The following is a 23103-nucleotide window of genomic DNA, read 5'->3' on the forward strand; positions in this document are numbered from 1 at the left end:
CCAACATCGATGAGGACAAATACCGAGGATGGATGAGCCTATTTATCCGAGTCAGGACCTCTGACCTGATTCTGGTTGAGAGAATACCATTCCTCGAGGAATAAAATACTAAACGTAAATATACAGTAACTTTATGCCTTGCTTCTCTTTTTCTTTCATGGTTTTATCTTTTTCTCGATATAACCCATTTCCGATGGTGCACCTGTCGCTTGGTTTCCTAGAGCTGTCCTGAACCTAGGGTTGGGTTCACAAACTAGCCTCTACTACTTTCATATGTGGAACGCTAATGGAGCGATTTAGCCAAGGGCCGATGGGAGGCAAAAAACCGCGGTGAGTTTTCTTGTTGTCTTACTTGTGTTCCTCAATGCAATACTTACTTCATCTTTATGCAGGCCTTAGAGAAGCTGTCAAAATGCGGCCGCCCTACCTAGTGAAAAAGAGATCTCAAAGCCTCCCAAAGAAAAGAAGAGAAAGAGGGGGTCGTCTGCAAATACCCCGAAGCCGAAGAAGAGAACGATTCGAAAGCCTAAGGCCGATACTATGGCCTTATCTCTGGAAATGGCTCAATGCCTCCGGGACCAGGAAGAAGAAGAAGATGACGACTGCATGTTGGTAGCTCGTAAAAGAGGAAGCACTGGTGCTTTGAAGTCTGCCAAACCGGTGGCGGCAGATGCGGTTCATTTTAGGACCAAAGAAATTTCCGAGGAGAGCTCGAGTAAAGTCCATAAGCCATTAGGTAGCAAAAGAGCACCTCGTTTTGGAGGTCATTTGGAAGGTGAGATTGAGGGGCCCGGTCCCGAGCCCCTTCAAATAGAAGAGAACACCTAGAGTGGATTATTTGGGGTAATCAATGTGGATGATTCGCCGACTGGCATTGAGTTCTCCGAGGGGAAATTCCGAGATGCTCGGAATATGAGAACTTTCGATGTGGGGATGATCCACGAAGGGCATGATATCTTTCGAGAATGCCTAGCTGAGATCGATGATGGCCCCTACCCAGATGCTTCTTTTATTTTCGATGATGCCCGGCGACTCTTCAAACAAGTAAGTTTTTATCTTTTGAAATTACGCTTGTACTATATCCTTGTTATTCTGAGTCTAACCTATCCTTATTTGTGAAGGCCGTCGTGCTCCATAAGAAATCGTTCTCCAAGTCTCAAACCGAGCTTGCTTGATATGGGGCCGAGCTTAAGAAGATCTCTGAAGAAGGGATAGTCTTAAAATCATCTACGTCAAGAAAGAGGTGGAGGTAAGCGATCTCCGAGTTGAATTGATGAAGGCTTGTCAGGAACGAACCGAGCTTGTTGAAAATGTAATATAGCCTTTGAGGGCCTGTTATGTACTTGTTTGTTTTGATGACTAATGCTTCAATTTCGCAGTTTCAGCAGAAGGGCGAGTTGGTGGAGCAGCTTCGGGAGGAGCTTAAGATAAAGGAGGCCGAGACCCTAGGGTGGAGGCAAGGAATGGACAATCTCACCTCAGAGAAAGAAACTCTTCGAGAGCAGCTGACTTCACTCGAACACCAGTTTCAAAGGGTGAAGGAGGAGAGCCGAGCTCGAGTCCACGAAATTGAGGAGCTTAAAGCTAAATCTGTTGCTGAGCTGGCCAAGGCCAAATCTGACACTGAGGAAATTATATCTTCATATCGAGCCGACGCTGAAGCAACTAATGCTCGGCCAAAGGAGATGTTCACTACTGCCGAGGTCAGGTTATCGTGTACACTTGACCATGCCAGGTGACAGTCTCGAAGAGAAACCCTCGAGGAGGTGCATGTTCGCAGCTTCGATCTCTTGGCCGATATTGAAAAGACTAAGACTTCGGAAGAAGAGGCCTCCATTTTTCTTTCTAATGAAGAAGATTCAGCCAGTGGCTCTAATAGTGGGGGAGACGAAGATGAAGGCCTTGAGGGTGAGGCTCTCGAAGACGCAGCTCCCGAAGGAGATGCAACTGCTGAAGATGCGGCGCCGGAGTAGTTTTAGGTTTCTTTATTTTGCCTTAGTGTCTTTTGTGTAAGGACCCCTCACGGGTATTTGTAAATATCTTTTGGAAATACAAAGGAACTCTTCGTTTCAATCTTGGCTTGTGCTTAATCCCATCTTGTCCTTATTTATGGAAAATTCAATTGTACAACCCAAATGATCAGTCTAAGTATTGGTTTGAACTCAGAACATAATGGACCCTTAGGCTTTTTATTTATTGACATAATGCCTCTTAAGGTCTTTAGTAATTCTCGAGCTTAAATCACCTGGATACGAGCTCAAGATGTCAGAATTCTCGAGTCTGAGTCGAGTGAGAACGAGGTCTCGACCTCTATATGTTTTGGCACTTAGGCTCTTTAAGTTGGCCTTTAGGCTCTTATACATCGGCCCTTAGGCTCTTATATATCGACCCTTAGGCTCTTTAGGTTGGGCCAATTCGGCCTTTAAAGTGGCTATACTTTTTTCCTCTTTTCGGCTAAAAGACTTAGTAAAAATTGTTATGCCTTAGCATGTATTTTTTGTACCCATTGGGTTTTTCGAAGGTTCGACGTATTCGAACCTTATTAGCAACTTGTTTATGTAATAATAATTGAATACCTCTTGAGGTATTTTCCGAAGGCTGATGTTTATCGAAGCCTTTAAATTATTTGAGGGCTAAATTTATCGAAGCTCCTTATATTTTTCTTTTGCCGAGGGTAGCCTGGTTTAATAAGTTTTTCAATGTTTAAAGGCCTTTAATTTATGGCGGAAGTCGGACATCTCCAAGCCGCATTATTTTGGCTATAGCCTTTATATGACCGTAGTCTTTAATATGGCCGTAGCCTTCGGGTATGTCACTTGGACTTGTTTCCCGATAACTTTTCGAACTTGTTCGAAAAGTTAGTCTCCGAATATATTGGCCTTGGCCTTTTTTTTGAGGGGGTGCCTCTTTGAGGTCTTATGAGTTCGAGTTTTTGATGACTCAGATGTACTGACTGTCGATGACAGTCCCCGAGTGTTTCGGGGTGCATTTGTGTTTAGGATTTTGAGCCATTTCCCGTAGGATTATAAGTGTATAGCTCGTATAATAGTATACTTCTTTGAGACACAAAGTGTTTTTGATATTAACAGAATGCTTCTTCAAATAATTGATACATGCGTACATGCTTTGCCGTTGGGGCTTGACTATTCTATATGGACACGGTTCATCTGACCGTTTGGCCCATTATAAAGTTTTCCTATCGAGGTCCTCTTAGGAGTGAAGTATTTTCCTTGAAAATATAAGCTCCGAGGGTGATGCCCCCCAGTATTCGAGGTTGATTGAAAAGAAGCCTTGGATAATGTTGAGTTCTCCTTAGGTAGCACATAATTATTGCCTCGTTAAAAACCTTGCCGGTAAAACCCATTTGGGACAAAATCCGATCTAAGGGAAAAAGAGTACGACACATGCTTTAAAACCTAAGGCCTTCGTGTAAACAGTGTGTCTTCGAGATCGCGTGCCTTTAATAGCTTCAATCGAAAATTTGTAATAAGTTAGTTTTAAACTCAAATGGACAAAAAGGATAAAGTCATACCTGAGCAGTAGTACGTTTGAGTAATGATATGTTCCCATTGTTTGGCAGTTGTTAACCTCTCATTGTGCTAAGTTTGTAAGATCCTTTACCAACAACTATGAGGACTCGGTACGGTCTTTCCCAATTCGGGCCTAGTTTCTCTTCATTAGGGTCTCGAGTATTGAGTTTGACCTTTCATAGAACTAAGTCCCCGATTCCAAAGTGCCGAAGGTTGGTCCTTCTATTGTAGTATCTTTCGATCCTTTGCTTTTGCGTGGCCATCCGAACAAGCATTGTTTCTCGCTTTTCATCTAATAACTCGAGGCTAGCATTCATGGCCTCATGATTTAACTCCTCCGATGCATGTCGAAACCTGGCGCTTGGTTCTCTAACCTCGACGGGGATGAGGGCCTTAGAGCCATATACTAGAGAAAATGGGGTGGCCCCCATTCTAGACTTCGATATCGTCCAATACGCCTAAAGGACCTCGGGTAAAACTTCTCTCCATTTCCCTTTCGCATCGTCCAATCTTTTCTTCAAGTTTTGGATAATAGTTTTATTTGTCGACTCGGCCTGTCTGTTTCCAGTTGGATGGTATGGTGTCGATAAGATTCTCTTGATTCTGTGTGCCTCGAGGAACTCCGTCACCTTGCTGCTGATGAATTGTTTTCCATTGTCACATACAATCTCGGTAGGTATCCCGAACCGGCATATGATGTGGTCCCAAATAAAGTCGATAACTTCTTTTTCTCTAACCTTCTCGAAGGCTTGTGCTTCCACCTATTTAAAAAAATAATCAGTCATAAATAGAATAAATTTAGCTTTACCTGGGGCCGTTGGTAGATGGCCTACTATATCCATTCCCATTTCATGAAAGGCCACGGGGATAGGACCGAATGGAGTTGTTCTCTAGGCTGATGGATAATCGGTGCGAATGGTTGACATTTATCACATTTCTAACAAATTCCTTAGTATTTTTTTCCATGCTATCCCAGTAGTAACCTGCTCTGATATCTTTGCGAACCAAAGACTTGGAGTGATTCCCACGAGTGCCTTTGTGGATTTCTCGAAGGACATAATCGGTGTCCCCTGGCCCCAAATATACCGCAAATGGCCCATCGAACGTTCTCCTATACAATGTTCTGTCTTCATCCAATGCAAACCTAGCAGCCTTGGCTCATAGGGCCCTTAATTCTTTGGGGTCCGATGGTAGTTTTCCATTCTTCAAATAGTCAATATACTTATTCCTTCAGTCCCACCTTAGACTTGTTGAATTTATCTCAGCATGACCCTCTTCAACCACAGACCTTGATAATTGGTCAAAAGCCCCCGAGATGATGTCATCTTCATCGACCAAGGATCCCAGATTGGCAAGTGCATCAGCTTTGCTATTTTGCTCTTGAGGCACATTGGTCGAGAGTCCACTCCTTGAATCGGTGCAAATTTACATGTAACTTATCCAAGTACCATTGCATTCTATCCTCTCGAACCTCGAAGCTTTTGTTTACTTGGTTTACCATCAATAGCGAATCGCACTTGGCCTCGATGATTTCTGCCCCAAGTTTTTAGCTAGCTCGAGACCTGCAATCACGGCCCCATACTCGGCCTTATTTTTAGTTAATCTTGGAGTTTTGACAGATCACCTAATAGTATCACCTGTGGGTGGCTTCAAGACAATGCCAAGCCCGGACCCCTTCACATTCGATACACTGTCCGTAAAAGAGGGTCCATACCCCTGATGTTGTACCCGAGCTTAACAGGAGTTCCTTCTCCACTTTGGGTACGAGGGTCGGCATAAAATCAGCCATGAAGTCAGCTAGGATTTGAGACTTGATGGCAGTTCGGGGTTGATATTCGATATCGTACCCGCTAAGTTCGATTGCCCATTTAGCCAATCGGCCAGATAGCTCGGGCTTATGTAAAAAATTTCGAAGAGGGTAAGTGGTTAATACACATATAGGATGACATTGAAAATATGGTTTTAACTTTCGAGATGCGCTTATCAATGCAAGTGCTAATTTTTCTAAGTGAGGGTACCTAGTTTCAGCATCTCCTAGAGTTCGGCTTACGTAATAAACAGGAAATTGCGTACCTTGCTCTTCTCGAACTAGTACCCCACTTACCGCTATCTCGTACACTGCCAAGTATAGATAAAGTTTTTTATCTATCTTCGGGGTGTGAAGCAAAGACGGGCTCGACAAATATCGCTTTAATTCTTCTAGGGCTTGCTGACATTCTGGGTTCCATGCAAAATCCTTTTTCTTTTTGAGCAAGGAAAAGAACCAGTGACTCCAATTCGACGACCTCGAAATGAATCAACCCAAGGCAGATATTCCCCCTGTTAGCCTTTGCACGGCCTTCACACTATCCATGATCGTGATATCCTCCATAGCCTTGATCTTATCGGGGTTGATTTTGATACCCCGATTTGACACCATAAAGCCGATGAACTTACCCGAGCCAACTCTGAAGGAACATTTCTCGGGGTTAAGCTTCATGTTGTATTGCCTCAAAATTTTGAATGTTTCCTGCAAATGAACTAAATGGTCCTCTGCGCGCAAGGACTTAACCAACATATCATCAATATAAACTTCTATTGTTTTGCCTATTTATTCTTCAAACATTTTGTTAACTAGTCATTGATATGTAGCTTCTGCATTCTTTAGCCCGAAGGGCATTACGTTGTAACAATAAGTTCCAAATTTAGTGATAAACAAAGTCTTTTCCTGGTCCTCCGGGTTCATCTGGATCTGATTGTACCTAGAGTAGGCATCAAGAAAAGTTAGGATCTTGTGGCCAGCCGTTGCATCGATCATACGATGGATGTTTGGCAAGGGGAAAGAATCTTTTGGACATGCCTTGTTCAAGTCCTTATAATCTATGCACATTCTAAGTTTGTTTTCTCTTTTAGGAACTACAACTACGTTGGCTAGCCACTTGGGATACTTTACCTCCCGAATAGATCCTATTTTAAGAAGTTTGGTTACCTCGTCCTTTATGAAAGCATGCTTTACCTCGGACTGAAGCCTCCTTTTTTGCTTTGCCGGTTTGAACCTGGGATCGGTGCTTAGCCGATGTGTGGTGATTTTTGGTGGAATCCTTGTAATATCTAAGTGGGACCAAGCAAAGCAATCTATATTATCAATAAGAAATTGAATGAGTTTTTTTCCTGAGTTCGGGGGTTAATCCCGTTCCCATGTATACCTTTCTCTCAGACATGTACTCGACCAAAGTGACCTGCTCCAGCTCCTCGATAGTTGATTTGGTTGCATCAGATTCTTCGGGAATGACAAAGGTTCGAGGAGTAAGGAAATCCTCATCTTCTTCTTCTATTACTTGTTGCTCCAACTCCATCGAGGCTGGAGGCGGTTATTTCTATTCGGCCGCCTGCTTATCTTTGGTGCTCGACTTCTCCGAGGTTGAAGGCTCTAGAGCCGGCACCACTTCCTCGATTGCAAATATCTCCTTTGCAGCATGTTGTTCCTCGTAGACTTTTTTTACTCCTTCTTCTTTTGGCAACTTCATCATTTGGTGAAGAGTTGAAGGCACTGCTCTCATGTTGTGTATCCACGGTCTCTCGAGGAGTGCATTATACCTCATGTCACCCTTGATGACATGGAACTTCATATCTTGTATGGTCCCGGCTACGTTTACTGGCAAGATAATTTCTCCTTTTGTTGTTTCGCTTTCCATGTTGAAGCCATTCAGGACCCGAGATACAGGCAGAATCTGATCTTGTAGGCTGAGTTGTTCCACGATCCTCAATCTGATTATGTTTACTGAGATACCTGGATCTACGAAAACACATTTAACTTGAATTTTATTCAAAAGGATAGATATTACCAGGGCGTCGTTGTGAGGCTGAGATATGCCTTCTGCTTCCTCATCACAGAATGAAAAGATGACCTCGGGCACATAGCTCCGAGTCAGTTTTTCTCTGGTGATTGATACTTTGGTGCGCTTGAACACAGGTCGTTGAGGGACATCTACTCCGCTAATGATTATGTGGATCACATGTTGTGGTTCTTCTTGCTCATTTTTCCTTACATCCCTCTCTCTGAAGTGATTCTTAGCCCGATCACTTAGGAATTTTCGAAGGTGGCCCTCGTTGAACAACCAAGCCACTTCTTCCCTTAGATTCCTACAGTCTTCTGTTCTATGACCATGTGTGCCATGATACTTGCACATCAAGTTCGGGTTTCTTTGAGAAGGATCGGTCTGTATTGGCCTGGGCCACTTGGTGTCTTTGATTCTCCCAATAGTTGAGACAATCCCTGACGCATCTATGTTGAAGTTGTACTCTGATAATCGAGGGCCTCTGCGGGGCCGAAATGTTTATCGAAACCGCTCTTACTCATGAGTCCGAGAACTTTGACCTCGATCGTTTCTCCGATCGCTCCGAGGAGTGTTACGTCTTGGGCCTCTATTTCTTCGATTGACATATGGCTGATACCATTCTTTGTTAAATCTCGATTCCCAGTCTGTGTCCCTCGGGGACTTGGATGCAAATCTGTTAGGATGAACTGAACCCGAGCGGGCTCCCAACTGGTCGTCTTCGGCCCTAATTTTTGACTGGTAACTATTGTACATATCCGACCATGTCACAACTGGATATTCGATCAAGTTTTGCTTTAATTATCGAGATGCAATTGAGCTCTTTTCATTCAAACCCTGCATGAAAGCTTGTACTGCCCGGTCATCCGAGATCGGTGGTAACTCCATTCTTTCCATCTGAAATCGGGACACGAACTCCCTTAGCATCTCGTCGTTCCTTTGCTTTATTTTGAAGACGTCCAATTTTCTCGTGGCCACCTTTATGGCCCCGGCGTGTGCTTTCATGAAGGCATATGCTAACATAGAAAATGAATCAATAGAGTTAAGAGCTAAGTTGTGATACCAAATCATGGCTCCCTTTGATAGTGCTTCCCCAAATTATTTTCAACAAAACTGACTCGATTTCATCGTCATTCAAGTCATTTCCTTTGATCCCACAAGTGTATGAAGTAATATGCTCGTTTGGGTCGGTTGTCCCGTTATATTTTGGTATATCGGGCATGCAAAATTTCTTGGGAATGGGCATCATAGCCTCACTCGGGGGGAATGGTTTTTGTATGAACTTTTTGGCGTCTAGACCTTTCAAAACTGGAGGTGCCCCTGGTATTTGGTCAACACGGGAGTTGTAAGTTTCCACCTTCTTCTTGTTGTCTTCAATTTTCTTCTCCCCGAACTTGATCCCCTTAGTAAGCTCCTCGAGCATTCTCATAATCGTGGGGTCAGTCCCCGAGCCACTTTCGTCGGTCCTTTCTAGTCCTGGTTAAGTACGCCGAGAGTTTACTGGTTCAGTTGTGTTTGGAGTTTTTTATGACTCTGAAGTTGAGCGATGGCGATTTGCTGAGCTTGCAGCATCTCGAATATCACTTGGAGGCTGACTACCCCTTCTCCCATTCCTTGTGTTCTCTGGCCACCGGATCGGGCTTCCCTATGTATATTTTCTTCGAGGTCTGCACCTAGATCTGCATTCAAAGCAATGTGAGAACTAACATCAATAGGTTCCACATTTGGCACTTCCCGTGGGTTTATCGGTGGTACACTAACTATTGCGTTGCTATTTTCTCCAAGACCTTTGTTGTCATGAATGAGTGCGTTTTGTGAGCTAGACATGTTTCAATCCGAGAATCAAAAAATCTTGACAAGAAAAAATGTAAAGGCAACGTGTGTAACGAGAATCAGTAAAGAAATAATCACTATTATCTTTAGCCCCACAGTGAGCGCCAAACTGTTTATCTCAAAAATACGAGTAACAATTAGATTTGGTTTGTGGTTTTAAAGATATGTGATTTAGTTCAATACCAATTAATAATCAAGAAATATGAAGTAGAAATGAAAGAGACAAGTTAATCAAACCGATATTACTTGATAGCGGTGACCTCGAGCTTAGTGACCTCGAGGTGGGCTTAGAGAAGTAAGAACAATTAAGTAAGAAAAGTGAAGTAAGAGCAGTAAAGCTAAGGACAATTCTGATGAATAGTAAGCAAAAAGGTAGAGAGTATATTCTTTTATCAATGATTAGATTATGTTACAAATGATTGGGGTCTCCTTTATATAATAGGGGAATCCTAAAATAAGGTATATTTCTATTTACAGTAAGGAATATTCTTGATGCAGTTGTCTAACCGCCTAGTATTGAATCGTACAATCCTATTCCGGGATTTGCGCCATGATTTTGGGAACGCGACAGGAATCTAGCTTATTCTGGTACAAATCCATAGCGGTACAATTTCGGGGTTGAGCATACTTGGCCCCGGTATTCCTCGAACTCCCATCACCAGGTATTGCACCCTGTCTTCGAGCTCAAGTTTGGTCAGCCGATCTCGAACTCGACCTTGCCCGGACTCGGGCCTAGGATGGACCCTCGAACCTATAAATCGGAGGCATACGATTTTGACCGTATACACTTGTCTAATTATGGAAGTTGCTCAATGCAAAATATCATGTCGGTAAGGAACTCTTCCTGTTTAATAGGCATTACACAGCGCGAATCTAGCTTATTTGGGCTTTAACAGTGATCATCGGATACTGAGTGGAAAGAAAAAAAAAGCGATCTTTACACAAATAATTATCGATTTATTGTTTACTTTTTCTAGCGTGTATATGACTATTTTCGTTTAAGCAATTGAGTGAACAACTATTTATACTAATAAAAGAGAGAGATGATAATGATGAAGTAAATTAATAACTATTCATAAGTATGGCGAATAGGAAATAGGCAATAATCATGCGTAATGTTACACCTCTTTTTTTTCGGGATTTTGCAGGTGGGAAAAGGCTAGTTTTAGGCCTGTTTTGCAACTATTTTTCAGCTGGTGTTGGATCGTTCTTTGGGGCTGTTTCGGGTCATTTTCGGGGTCGTTTCGGGTTGTTTCATAGCTGAGTTTTGAGCTGACTTTTGGGAGGCGTTTCAGCTGGTTTTGGGTCGATTTTCATGGCTTTTCTGGGCTGTTTTTGGTGGTTATCGGCAGCTGATTTGCGGCTGTTTTCAGCTGCATTTTTGCCCTACTTTTGATGCGGTTTTGGACTGGAATTTGGCTGGTTTTTCAGCTGGGTTTTGGAGTTATTTTGGGGATGTTTAAGGTCAGTTTTTGACTGCTTTCTTCAGCAATTTCACGGCTGATTTCGCTGCTCTTTGGGGATGGATTTTGCAACTAATTTGGGGCTGTTTTGGGGTTAAACAACTGCTCGTTTTTTGGGCTGAACTTTATCGCATTTTGTGAGTGTTTAAGGCTGAAGTTTGTAACTGGTTTTCATGGAGTTTCCGGGAAAGAGAGTGAAGTTTTGTATGGATATAAAGACGGAGAAGGGCGGTGTTTTCAAAGATATGAGTGTGTCGATGTTAGATGAAGAAGAAGACTGTAAACCCAATGTTGAAGAGTGAGGGGTCCATCCCGTTGGTTGGCAATAGTTGGCAATAGCCTTGTGCCTATTTTGCTTGTGAATTTACTTTGGCAGAGAAGCTTGGCGGAAGATTTTATTTGGAGCCAAAGTATGCAAAGTTGTGGAGGAGAATTAAAATTTTCCTGTAGCACACTTGGAGCCCAAGGTTAGTTTCTCCTATAAAAGGAGAAGCTCTCTCACTTCTTCAAACATACCAAAAAGCATAGAGAAGTAACAGAAGTTAGAGAGAGTAATCCACAGATCGTGGTCTGTGAGATAAATAGTGAGTGTGAGTAATATTATTGTGAGGTATTTAAACTAAAGAGTATTATTTCTTTCGAAGTTGTAGTAGCCTCTTGACACTACTAATTTATAATATTATAGTGGTAATATTGCTCCGCTCGGGTAGTATATTTTACCCAGTTAAAAGATTTGGTATTTTTGTTACTCTCTTATGTTATTATTGTAAGCACGTGATTTTTGCTTCACGGACAATCGCTCCAAAAGAAAACAAAAATAGTGACAAATGACTCCGTTGTACAATTCTTTCGATTTTTCGTGGCATGTGCTGTTTAGTCATTTGTGGTTCGGTCCATGTTGCATCTGATCTTATCAATCAAAATACAAAGTATGTCTGTCATGGCAATCAAACCGTAATTCGATCATTGAAAGAAAATTCAAAAAAATATATATATGTGCATCGTCCGTTCTAGGTGGTGATTTAACATACTTAAATATTTTGTGATAATTGTGTTAAAATGTTACATTGTTGTTTGTTTTAATTTCATTGTTTTATTATTATTATTTTCATTTTTTGTTTAAAAAATAGAAAACAAAAGAAAAGAGTGAATGAAAATCTGTTTGGGCCCAAGAAATAAAACAAAAATAGGCCCAAACCAGCACACAAGTCCGGTCCAAACCAGGCCTACCCAGGAACCCCCCAAAACGACGCCGCATCAGGCGTCTGATCTGAGCCGTTCAACCACACTAATCCAACGGTCCACCTCAGCACCCGTAACCCGACCTGTTTAGCCGGTCCAACCCAACCCATCACTTAAACCCAAACGACCCCGTTTTAATACCAAACGACCTCGTTCTCACCCCTCACCATCAGATCCAAGCCGTTGAGATCATCTGATCCAACGGCTCAGATCTAAACCCCTAGACCATATATAAGCTTTCTATCACACCCCACGCCCCCTATCCGAACCCCCCCTTCACTCATCTCCTTCCCCAAGCCTGAAACCCCCCAAATCCTAGCAGCCGCCCTGATTCCCCTTTCACCAGAACCCGGCGGCATAAACGCCGATGACCCCCTCCTGAACAGCCTAAGACCCCCTCACTCTCTTGAACATGGATCTATTACCCCTAGCCTCAAATCCCCTTCCTTCATCTCGAATCTTCATTTGAAGATTCGAGTCGAACCCGGACCTATGCCAAACCTCACAATCTTCATACCAGACAATCCCCTGACCCCCTCGTGACCAAACCAGGCTTGGTTTGGTCCGAATCTACCCACAACTCTTAGAATCTCAAATCTGAGAATCCAAAACCTAGAACATGAATAGCCTTGGAAACCGGCCAGTCTTAACAAGGGTTGAGGTCTAATAGACCTTAATCAAGGTGTTCTCATGTGAGAACATCCTGATTAAAGTATGTTCGGCCTCAAGGGGTCAAAATTGAGTCGGATTTGGTTCAGTTTTGTTTGGACATTTTTCGGTAAGTTTTCTTTTCCTTTTTGTTTTATTCAACTGCTAGTTAAGTTGTCAGCATGTTTCGTTGTGTATGTTTGTTATTTTTTTTGTTATTTTCCATTCGGATTTCTTCCATCTATGTCAAAGACCTTTTATTTGGTCAGTTGATTTTCTGTGTGTTCTGAATGTATTCTGTGGTATACATGATCGTCAATTAAATTAGTCGTCAAATGAGTTAATTCATATAGGTTCCCAGTGATTGAACAAAGTTGTCTGAAGTCATTCGGGACTCTGTACGTGTTGTTTACATGAACGATTGATTGTTATGTGTTACGATTAATATAGTCGAGTCGATGTATGTCGTCAATTAGTTTCAGTCATTAATGGTAACAACTTGATCCGTGTTGTTTATTGCTGCTGTGATCGTATTTGAATTCAATTAGGAACTGAGTGTGTTGCCTGAGATCTATTTGAATTGAATCAAAAATATTTGAGGGTGTGTTATAGTTGCAGTCCAGGCTGTGTGTTTTTTTATGGATAACATGTTCTCTTGGCTTAGACTGTGGGCAACATGTGTATGATTAGCTTTAAGGAATTAAAATAATTGGACAGCATGTGCTGTCAGATTATATTCTTGCTGCCCATACTTTGGCTAAATAAATAAGGGATTAGGACACTTTAACAACAAAAAGAGAGAGGGGCTGTCAGGGATTTCATGGGAGTTTTGTTATTTAAAATAAGTGAGTGGAAAAACAACAGGGAGGGGGAATTATGAGTTGTCCAGCAGGCTGTAAAGTGCTGAGGTTAGGCTATAAGAAGGGGGATTCTTTTTGAAAGAGGAGGGTTTTTTTTGCTGAAGAGGACTGGAAGAAAGAAACATAAATTCAGAGGATATTGTAACCAAACATTGTCTGTAAACTACATAAGAGCTCACATTGGTCAAGCTGTCTTGGCCAAGTTCTGTTGTTTACCCTTTCGAGCTGGTCGTGATTGTCAAACTGTTGGTATGGTTACTTTGAATACTCTGCTGTTTTTGCTGGTTCATTACTCTGTTTCTGGGACTGTTTAGTTTGGTGCTCGACCAACTATTGGGTTTTTCCTCGTGGTGGAAACTGTTGTTGTTACTGCATTGTTGCTCCATTGTTGCTGTGTGTCTGTTTTTGTTGCTGTGCTTGCTGACTGATCCTCTTCCTTCTTTTGTTCTCTATATCAGGTACACGACTAATACACTGTCAATGTAATTGGAAAGTTGAGCATGAATACAAAAGAAAAGACTTGAAGAATGACTTTTATACATAGATTGTTACACTAAATGTCATGTACTGTATAATAATTTTCATTCCTGTTTGGACAATAGAAGTAGCCTGCATGCTTAGTATATATCAATGTAGATTAGTGAATGTTAGTTCACATATGTATGTTGTTAGATGAAAATATTCCCACTGCAATAAGTTGTATCTTAGACTCAGTTTGATTGTGTAGTATATTCTCTAATGTAGGCCAAGTATGAAAACTATCCACTACTAATTAAATTCTTTCCCTTCTGTCAAATTGTCGCATATAAACTGATAAACTCATTTTAAGAACAAAGAACCAGTTCAGGGCCTCAACCTCATGAAGGTCGAGCCCAGGTCGAAACAGACCAAGCAGGCCCGCATCAGATAAACAGTGGCCCAAGTCTGGCCAATCCCGCATGAGCTGGATTTGGGCCCATAATGTTCGATTAGTTGTCCATGTGCGTAATCACATTTTTTTTATTTCTGTAAAAGCATTTTGAATCCTGCTATAAATAATCCTGCAAGCATGTAATTAACTAGGACTATCTCCGTTTTCTATTAGTAGAGACAAACGCGACAAGAAACGTAGTTGCTATAGGATATCCTTTTAAAATAAGGACGAGATGAGCCTCGACAAAGAACAAAGAAAAACGCACAAATTGCGGGGCCCTCGTTAAATATATATATATATTGAAGCATTCAGTCCCTAAGGTGGGTCGTTTTAGCAAATCTCACGACCTCCCGGAATAATAACGCGATAGCCTCTTTAAGCGCGTATTTAATAATTTTACCTTCTTAAATTCGGGTGCGCATTTATGTGATCCAAATCCAAATCTCGACGGATTCGAAATGTGTTTCTAATCACGGGTACATTGATTGTGACGTGGTTCGAGATGCATGTCCATGACGTCGCAAATTCCTTTTAAAAATAGAACGAGACGAGCCTCGACAAACAAAATGTACAAAGCTGCGGGGCCCTCTAGATGTATGTATATATCAAAGTATTTAGAATTCGGGATGTGCCGTTTAACGAATTTTTACGACCTTCCTCAAAATAACAAGACGCTAGTTGCTTTAGGCGCGCCTCTAATAATTTATTTTCCTTAATTCGGGTGCACATTTATGTGACCCAAATCCAAATCTCAACCGAGTCGAGATATATCGATAGCCACGGGTGCATTGATGTAACGTGATTCGAGATATGTTTTTACGATGTTGCAATTCTTGTAAAATAATAATAACGACAAAAGCGGTTAAAAGTTAAAATTTGCACATATGTTCAATTTGTATAAAATCAGATAATCAAGCCGAATACAACAGTTGAGCAACCGTGCTAGAACCACGGAATTCGGGAATGCCTAACACCTTCTCCCGGGTTAACAGAATTCCTTATCCGGATTTCTGGTACGCAGACTATAATATAGAGTTATCCTTTTCCTCGATTCGGGATTAAAATTGGTGACTTGGGACACCCTAAATCTCCCAAGTGGCGACTCTGAAATAAATAAACTCATCCCGTTTCGATTGTCCTTTAATTGGAAAAAACTCCCCTGCCCCCTCGCGGGTGCGGAAAAAGGAGGTGTGACAGCTCTGGCGACTCTGCTGGGGATGAAACCCAGAACCACTGGTTCAGGGTTCAAGAATTCGAGCTTAGAATAATTGTTATATTTGGCTTTATTATCTGATCTTTATTACATGTTTTTGCATAACGTGCTAAATGTTGTCTTTTACCGCTTTGATATTATTTGAACTGTATATAAACTGTGCCGAAACCCTTCTCTTCTTACCCCCGGGGAGAAGCTCGCTGGCCGAGACTCCCTATTCTGTTAGTGTCCATACCTGAAATAAGAAAGAGGTCGGACAAGTTACAAAGCCGGACGATCTCGCGGGTCTCCGGTACGTAGCCCCCTCCTCGACTCGAGTTGTCCGCTCGGGTACATAGTCTAGAACAAATACCCAGGTTGTGAACCTAGTATAACGAAACTTCATACCGGATCCCTAGTAGGAACGCTTATTTGCATCATGTTGCATTTGACTTAGAGGACTCAACACAGGGGTTGGGTCCGTCTAGGACTAGCAACCTGAAATGAAAAGACCATCCTGCTGCATCCTATTTATTTTGCGCATCTATTTGCTTCAGTTCCGCATGCTGACCGGTTTCTAAAAATAAAAGGGAAAAATAGCAGCGTAGGGAGATAATTACTTCTTTTGGAAAAACCAATGTCCGAGTAGTGTCGAAACCTCGCCGAAATTTCTTCTAAAAAATATATATATAAAAAAATTGTTGTCTTCTAGTTGGATTTTAAGAAATAATATAAAATTTTTCTTTTTATCACTTTCAAAATCAAGAAAAAGAGAAGGTATTTATTTAAAAGTAAAAAAATATATATATATATTCTTTAGTACCCCTTTTATAGATTCAGACTAATAGTCCAAATATTTCCTAAAAAAAATAAATATTTTCTTTAGTCTTTACCTCTTTTCAAAAAAAAAAAAACTAATAATAATAATAATAAAAAATATATATTCTCGTTTTCTAGGTTTAGTTGATTTTCTCTATTCACGATAATCCCGAACTACGCCGGTTTGATTCTCACCGGATGTGAGATACGTAGGCAACCCTCGTCGGGTTCAACCCCATTTTTGCTAAAATAGCCAAAATCAATAAATAAAAAAAGAAAAAGAAAAAGATGTGTCAAATTTTAAAAGAGTCATAAATAAGTCAGGTGATGCTGTTTTGTCATAAATAGCCGAATATTCCCGAAAAGGGACGCCGGAAGGCTGACTTTGCATAAACAGCCACCTTTGGGTCTTGTTTAGCATTTTTGTCCAGTTGACCCACACAGCCTTAAAATCTTCGTCCCCGAAGTGTTTAAAAGGCCGTGTTCAAAACTTGATCCCCTTTGTAAAATATTTTTGAGTCAAGTCATTTTTGTTAAAATCACCTTAATAAATGTGCAGGATGAGCACGATGCAAAATGAACATTTTTCAATAATGACCAAAATCTCTGTCAAGTTACGGCTATGGTGGAATGATCTAGGTGTTGAAGGACAAAATGAGGTCAAGAAATATCTGAAAGGTCTCGTGGGTTTGTTGGAAATCCAGCCTCGGGGAGATATCATAAGAGCTTTGGTTACCTACTGGGACCCGGCGCACAATGTTTTCCATTTCTCTGATTTTGAACTCACCCCGACTTTGGAAGAAATGGCCGGGTACATCGGGAATGCTGAACTTCCGTTGAGGCAAAAATACTTGGTCGCCCCAAGAGTTGTCACGGTACATCGGTTCCTAGATTCATTGAAGATACCCAGAACGGTCCACAACCCGGATCTGGCAGCCGGATTTTGTACTCCATGCTTCATATATGATAGGTACGGTCATGAGGGGGGATTCAATAATCCAATCAACAAACTGTGCAGCAAAGGTGTTCGTCAGAAGTGGGACAAACACAGACGGGTAGCTTTCATGATGATGTTCCTGGGCCTTCTGGTATTTCCAAGGAAAGACGGAAACATTGATTTGAAGATATCCGGGGTCGTCAGCACTTTACTCACGCAAAATGACAGTACTCTCGCACCTATGGTGGTATCTGACATCTTTCGAGCTCTTACAGCTTGTAAAGCTGGGGAAATTTCTTCGAAGGTTGTAACTTGCTCCTACAAATATGGATGACCGAGCACCTCTGCCATCATTCCGAGATTTTGAGCCATGGTTCCCCAGAAAAGACTTGCATAGAAGAATTTTACACGAGAACCAAAGAGATCAGTTTGCCCAAAGGAGTCCTGGCATGGACCTCGTTCTTTCAAGCTCTTACTGCCAGCCAAATACAATGGACGCTAGGATGGTTGCCTGTTGATGAGATCCTATATATGTCGGCAGCTAAAACTCATTTCTTACTGATGGGGCTTAAGAGCATTCAACCTTACGCACCCTGCCGAGTTTTGAGACAGTTCGGAAGATGCCAGACAGTACCTCATGAGGAAGATCTTAGCACTCAAGCAGTTGAGATAAGTCCTAACGGACAATTCCCAGAAGCGAAGATTCGCCAAATCTGGAGTGAGTGTCAATATTTGAAATCAGATACTTGCGTGCGGGATCGAGCCAAAGGAGAGACGATGCCAGGTTACCTTGCATGGTATAGAAGGGAATTTGAGCATGAAAGGCCGGCTAAGAGACCCCACATCTGGAATTTCACTGAATCATCGCAAAAGCAGTGGGATTGGTTAGCGAAGGAAAGAGGCTATTGCGCCGAAATCAGCAGGTTGAAGCGACAAGTGGAAAGCTTGAAATATGAGCACAATGTGCAAGTTGCTACCAATCTGGGAGAGCGGAATGGGTTAATTCAGGAAAACGAAATGCTCAGAGCCCAGATCAAACAGATAAGGGTGGATGCGGATAAACAGCCAAGGCGTCGATCAGACGAGCAGCTGATAAAAAGGCTAAAAAGTGAAATCAGGGAATGGCAAGATGGTTTGGAGAAATCCGAAAACGTCATAGCAGAGCTCAGGGCACAGTGGGATACAAGAGCAGATAAGCATCGCCGATACCTGAATCAATTGGAAGGCGACCACGAGAAAACTGTTGCTAAAATGAAGAGAGAGATGGCTACACTTGAAATCAAAGCAGCTAATCAGGCCAAGGATCTCCAAATTGAGAGCAGATACTGGTACAACTTGTTGGCCCGAATGAAGTTAGAAGTACGACAACTGAAGAATCAGCATATCCAGGATGCTCAGGTATTCAAGATGTGCAGCGATCAGATAAAATGCCTACTTATAGAGAAGAAGCAAACCAGAAATAGGATCAAGGCCATTGCCCATGCCATCACCCGACGATGTCTACGATGTGAGAACATGACCAGCGTTACCGTCCTCTCGGCAGTGATGAGTTATGTCAAGCAGACCATGCATGAGCTGGAGCAACTTGAGAGGGATCTCGCACCTAGGACCGCGGCAAGGCCGAACGACGCCCCGCGGACACCAATTTTCAAAACCATAATGTACTCATAAGTCAAAGTCTGTATCTTAGCACTTTTTGCTTGTTTTTTAGGGTGATTTCTGGTCTATTTTTGAGTCTAGGCTTATTTTCAAAGTTTGCTCTTTCGTTTGCAAAATGTAGTTTGTAAAAGGCCCTTTCAACAATAAAAGGTTGTTTACTTTTACGCTCATTTGTGCAGAACTACTCCTGGTCTAATTCGCGCGGGGACGTGATACGTAGGCAATCCCCATAAGATTCGACCGCTTTTAATAAAGAAAGAAAAGAAAATACAAAAATAAATAAAAGGGGAACAAATGAGCAAACCGGGATGACGCATGTTGTTCGAAGCAAAACATGTAGAAACGGTTAACTGCCTAGGAGCATTGCATCCTCTACGTGTTATGATCAAATCTGTTAAGCTCTAACGCTAACAAAGTTTGTTGTTATCTGATCAGACAAGTTAGTTGTTAAAGAACTCTGGCAACACACTCCTATCAAACCAGATCCAAAGGACCGATAGCAACAAGCATGACTACTTCAGAGAATAGTAATGAGGAAGAGAGGCCGATGAGCCAGTTGCTAAAAGAAGCGATGGAAAAGATTGAAAGGATGGGACTAGAGATGAATGCAATGCAGCTAGCCATAGCCAAAACACAAAAGAGCCCTGAAACACTGGGACACATGCCAGAATACCCTCACTCCGGCCCTTCCACAAGCCGCCCAAATCCCCTTTATCATCAAGAAAGAAGCCCTCATGATTCCCAAGCTCCACCACCCCATCAACCTCTCCCAACACCCAATATTCCCATTTTTGTGGGACCAACATCAGCCCCTTTGCAAAGAACGACCAGTGAGCCATTGTTTCAGGCTCACGATACACAATACTACCCCCCCGAGCCTACGTTTCATGCCCCCGAACCACAGGCTTACAATCCACATTTGGAAGTGCCGGCAGAGATTGAGAAGCCGGCTAAGGCCCCTGAACAGGATGAAGTATTGAGAAAGTTCAAAAGCCTGGAGCAGTCCTTCAGGAACTTGCACGGGCTGGGCAATCAAGTCAGCGTAGCATACAAAGATCTGTGCCCTTTCCCAGACGTCCAACTCCCGGCTGGGTTCAAGATGCCTAAGTTTGATTTATATGAAGGGCACGGTGATCCCATGGCACATTTGCGGGGATTCTGTAGCAAAATGAGAGGGGCAGGCGGCAAGGATGAGCTGCTGATAGCTTATTTCGGCCAAAGTCTGAGCGGATCTGCACTAGAATGGTATACCAGGCAGGATTCCAGCAGGTGGTACACGTGGGATGATCTGGCGCAGGCTTTTGCAGGTCATTTCCAGTACAATCTCGAGATAGTCCCTGACCGTCTCACATTATTGAGAACTGGGAAGAAACCCGGGGAAAGCTTTCGCGAGTTCGGATTCCGTTGGAGAGAACAAGCAGCTAGAGTCGATCCTCCCATGAGAGAGGGAGAGATGGTGGACTATTTCTTACAAACATTGGATCCAACCTACTTTGGCCACTTGGTGACAACAGTTGGAAAATCTTTCAACGAGGTGGTCAAGATAGGGATCATGATAGAAGAGGGTCTGAGGTCTGACAAAATCTTGAATTATTCGGCACTCAAGGCCACGACCCAGGCTATTCAGAGCGGCACGGGAGGTGCGCTGAGAAGAAAGAAAGAAGAGGTTGCCACGATCGAGGCAGGCAGTTGGTCCAGGGCTGGCAGGCCACACTACAACCAACCCAGATCACACAGGTCAAACTACCCATACAACCCACCACAAAATTTCTATCCACCTCGAGAACCACATTGTTCCGTACACCAGGCCCAGGCATACACCCAGCCTCCGGTTCGCCCGCAATGGCGCGCGCCGGCTCCCCAGAACATATATGCACCACCACAAAACACCTATCCTCCACCAAGGGCGTATAGAAACCCTTCAGGGGCAGGCTTTCAGGGAAATCTAGATGCTAGGAATGACAGGTTGCGGAAACAGAGAACTTTCACGGAGTTAGGAGAAACCTACACCGCTTTGTTCCACAAGCTGAGGCAATTGGGTTTGGTTAGTCCTATCCAGACTCGAGAACCAAATCCCCCACCTCAGAATTTGGATCGATCAATAAGTTGTGAATACTGCTCAGGGATGCTCGGGCACGATACCGAGAAGTGTTGGAAATTGAGGCATGCCATACAGGATCTTATTGACACCAATAAGATCGAGGTCCAGACACCGGAGGTTCCTAACATCAACCAGAACCCACTGCCAGCGCACCACGAGACTCACATGATTGAGTTGGTGTATGAGGGAGGAGAGTTGAGAAAACCCTCACAAACGGTGATGATGATCCAGGCCGCCCCGAAAGAAGTCTCAACCAGTGGAGGAACGAGTGTACAGTCACAGGGAGAAGGCGTCAAGCCGGTGTGATATTGGGAAAGAGCCCGTCTGCCATACCAAGCAAACCCGAGCCAAAAAAGCTGGTAATATCAGGGATTCCGCCCACACCTGATATTGTGTTAAAGGGGGCATATAGAGAACTGGTAACCATAAAGCTTGTGGTCCAGCTGCCGATGATTGATAGCAAGGCTGTGCCTTGGAAATATAAAAAAGCAGTAGTGATGTATAAAGGAAAACAGGTGGAAGAAGTTAGTTGTGAAGCGCAAGGGCTGACTCGATCAGGTCGATGTTTCGCTCCAGTAGAACTAAGGAGAACCAACCCAGCTGCAACCAAGAAACCTGTGTCCGAAGAAGAGGCTGAGGAGTTCCTGAGGAAGATGAAAGTACTGGACTATTATGTGGTCGAACAGCTGAGGAAAACACCGGCCCAGATCTCACTGCTGTCATTACTGATCCATTCTGAGGAGCATCGTCGGGCCCTGATGAAGATATTGAACGAAGCTCATGTACCCAATGAGATTTCTGTAAACCACCTGGAAACCATTGCCAACAAGATTTTCGAGGTGAACAGGGTAACATTCTCAGATGATGACCTGCCGGTGGAAGGTACGGAGCATAACAAAGCTCTATACCTAGCTGTCAAATGTGAAGACTCGGTGGTAACTCGAGTATTGGTGGATAACGGCTCAAGCGCCAATATTTGTCCATTATCCACTCTGGACCAGTTAAAGATCGACCGCGGAAGAATCCGCAAGAATAGCATCTGTGTCCGAAGATTCGACGGAAACGGAACAGCCACTGTGGGGGATGTTGTACTTGAACTGACCATTGGTCCAGTCTTGTTCACCATGGAATTTCAGGTGTTAGACGCCACAGTATCTTATAACCTGCTGTTGGGACGACCATCGATTCATGCAGCCAAAGCGGTGCCCTCCACCCTACATCAGATGGTAAAGTTCGAGTGGGAAAGACAAGAGGTCGTGTTACACGGCGAGGATACAACGTGCACCATGGGCAGAGCCATTGTACCTTTCATAGAGACCGCTGATGACAAAGGTCCTTGGGTCTACCAAATTTTCGATACAGGGTTGGCCAACAAAATTTCTGAAGGAGAAATCATCCCACACCCTAGGGTAGCTGCCGCAACAGTCATGATGGTCTCAGAAATGCTGGGTAATGGATTCGTGCCGGGAAAGGGCCTAGGAGTCAAGCTTCAGGGGATTGTCCAACCTATCACCTTGCCTAAAAATCTGGAAACTTTCGGATTGGGGTTCAAACCAACCGCAGCAGATAGGAAGCAAGCGCGAGAAATGAAGAAGAGGGTTTGGTTTCTGCCTAAGCCAGTGCCACGTCTCTCAAGGTCTTTTGTCAAAGCAAATGCCAAGGGGTTGCCAGTCCCGAAGATCCTAGGACCGTTGATTGGTATGGATGGGGACCTGAATCAGAGTTTTGAGAGGCTATTCGCTGATGTCAGTATGGTAGAAGCTGGAGAAGGTTCCAGCAGAACAGAGATACAGTTTGTGGGGCCTGAGGCCAAGACCAACAATTGGACAGTTACTCTTCTTCCTGTCCGAGGGGAGTCTTGGTAGTAGGCTTTGATTTATGTTTTGTGTGTTTTGTTTTGTCCGGATTATTTCAGGGTGTAATCCAAATTTTACTTTTGTTTTGTAAAAGTGTGAACCCTTTTATCCCGCAAATTTAATAAAGTTCTCTCCTTTTGCCTATTTTAATTTTGTTTTGTTCTTTTCCTTTCTGAACAGTTCTCTTTTTACTGGTTCTAATGACATGGCATGCACAGCGGATCTTCGACCTAGT

General features: G+C 43.0%; 2 protein-coding genes across 2 annotated transcripts; one reads left to right on the plus strand and one right to left on the minus strand.

Annotated features, from left to right (window-relative positions):
• The first annotated feature begins 540 nt into the window (after positions 1–540).
• Positions 541–1973, plus strand: LOC138885936 (uncharacterized). Its single transcript, XM_070166942.1, has 3 exons — positions 541–675; positions 1380–1703; positions 1809–1973. The coding sequence occupies exons 1-3, from the start codon at positions 541–543 to the stop codon at positions 1971–1973; spliced, it is 624 nt and encodes a 207-aa protein (XP_070023043.1).
• Positions 1974–6886: 4913 nt separating this feature from the next.
• Positions 6887–8774, minus strand: LOC138885937 (uncharacterized). Its single transcript, XM_070166943.1, has 2 exons — positions 8464–8774; positions 6887–7829 (listed from the first exon to the last, which is right to left on the minus strand). Exons 1-2 carry the CDS (start codon positions 8772–8774, stop codon positions 6887–6889), a joined length of 1254 nt encoding a protein of 417 aa, XP_070023044.1.
• Between the last annotated feature and the right edge of the window lie 14329 nt (positions 8775–23103).

This window comes from Nicotiana sylvestris, chromosome 2, assembly GCF_000393655.2.
Source record: "Nicotiana sylvestris chromosome 2, ASM39365v2, whole genome shotgun sequence".
In the NCBI taxonomy this organism is placed as follows: Eukaryota; Viridiplantae; Streptophyta; class Magnoliopsida; order Solanales; family Solanaceae; genus Nicotiana; species Nicotiana sylvestris.

Coding starts and splice junctions, on each gene's coding strand:
- LOC138885937 (XM_070166943.1), bottom strand. CDS start 8,774: ATGAGAATGCTCGAGGAGCTTACTAAGGGGATCAAGTTCGGGGAGAAG. Junction 7,830..8,463: donor TTGAATGACGATGAAATCGA/GTCAGTTTTGTT, acceptor TCGGCCCCGCAG/AGGCCCTCGATTATCAGAGT.
- LOC138885936 (XM_070166942.1), top strand. CDS start 541: ATGGCCTTATCTCTGGAAATGGCTCAATGCCTCCGGGACCAGGAAGAA. Junction 676..1,379: donor AACCGGTGGCGGCAGATGCG/GTTCATTTTAGG, acceptor TCAATTTCGCAG/TTTCAGCAGAAGGGCGAGTT. Junction 1,704..1,808: donor AGATGTTCACTACTGCCGAG/GTCAGGTTATCG, acceptor GATATTGAAAAG/ACTAAGACTTCGGAAGAAGA.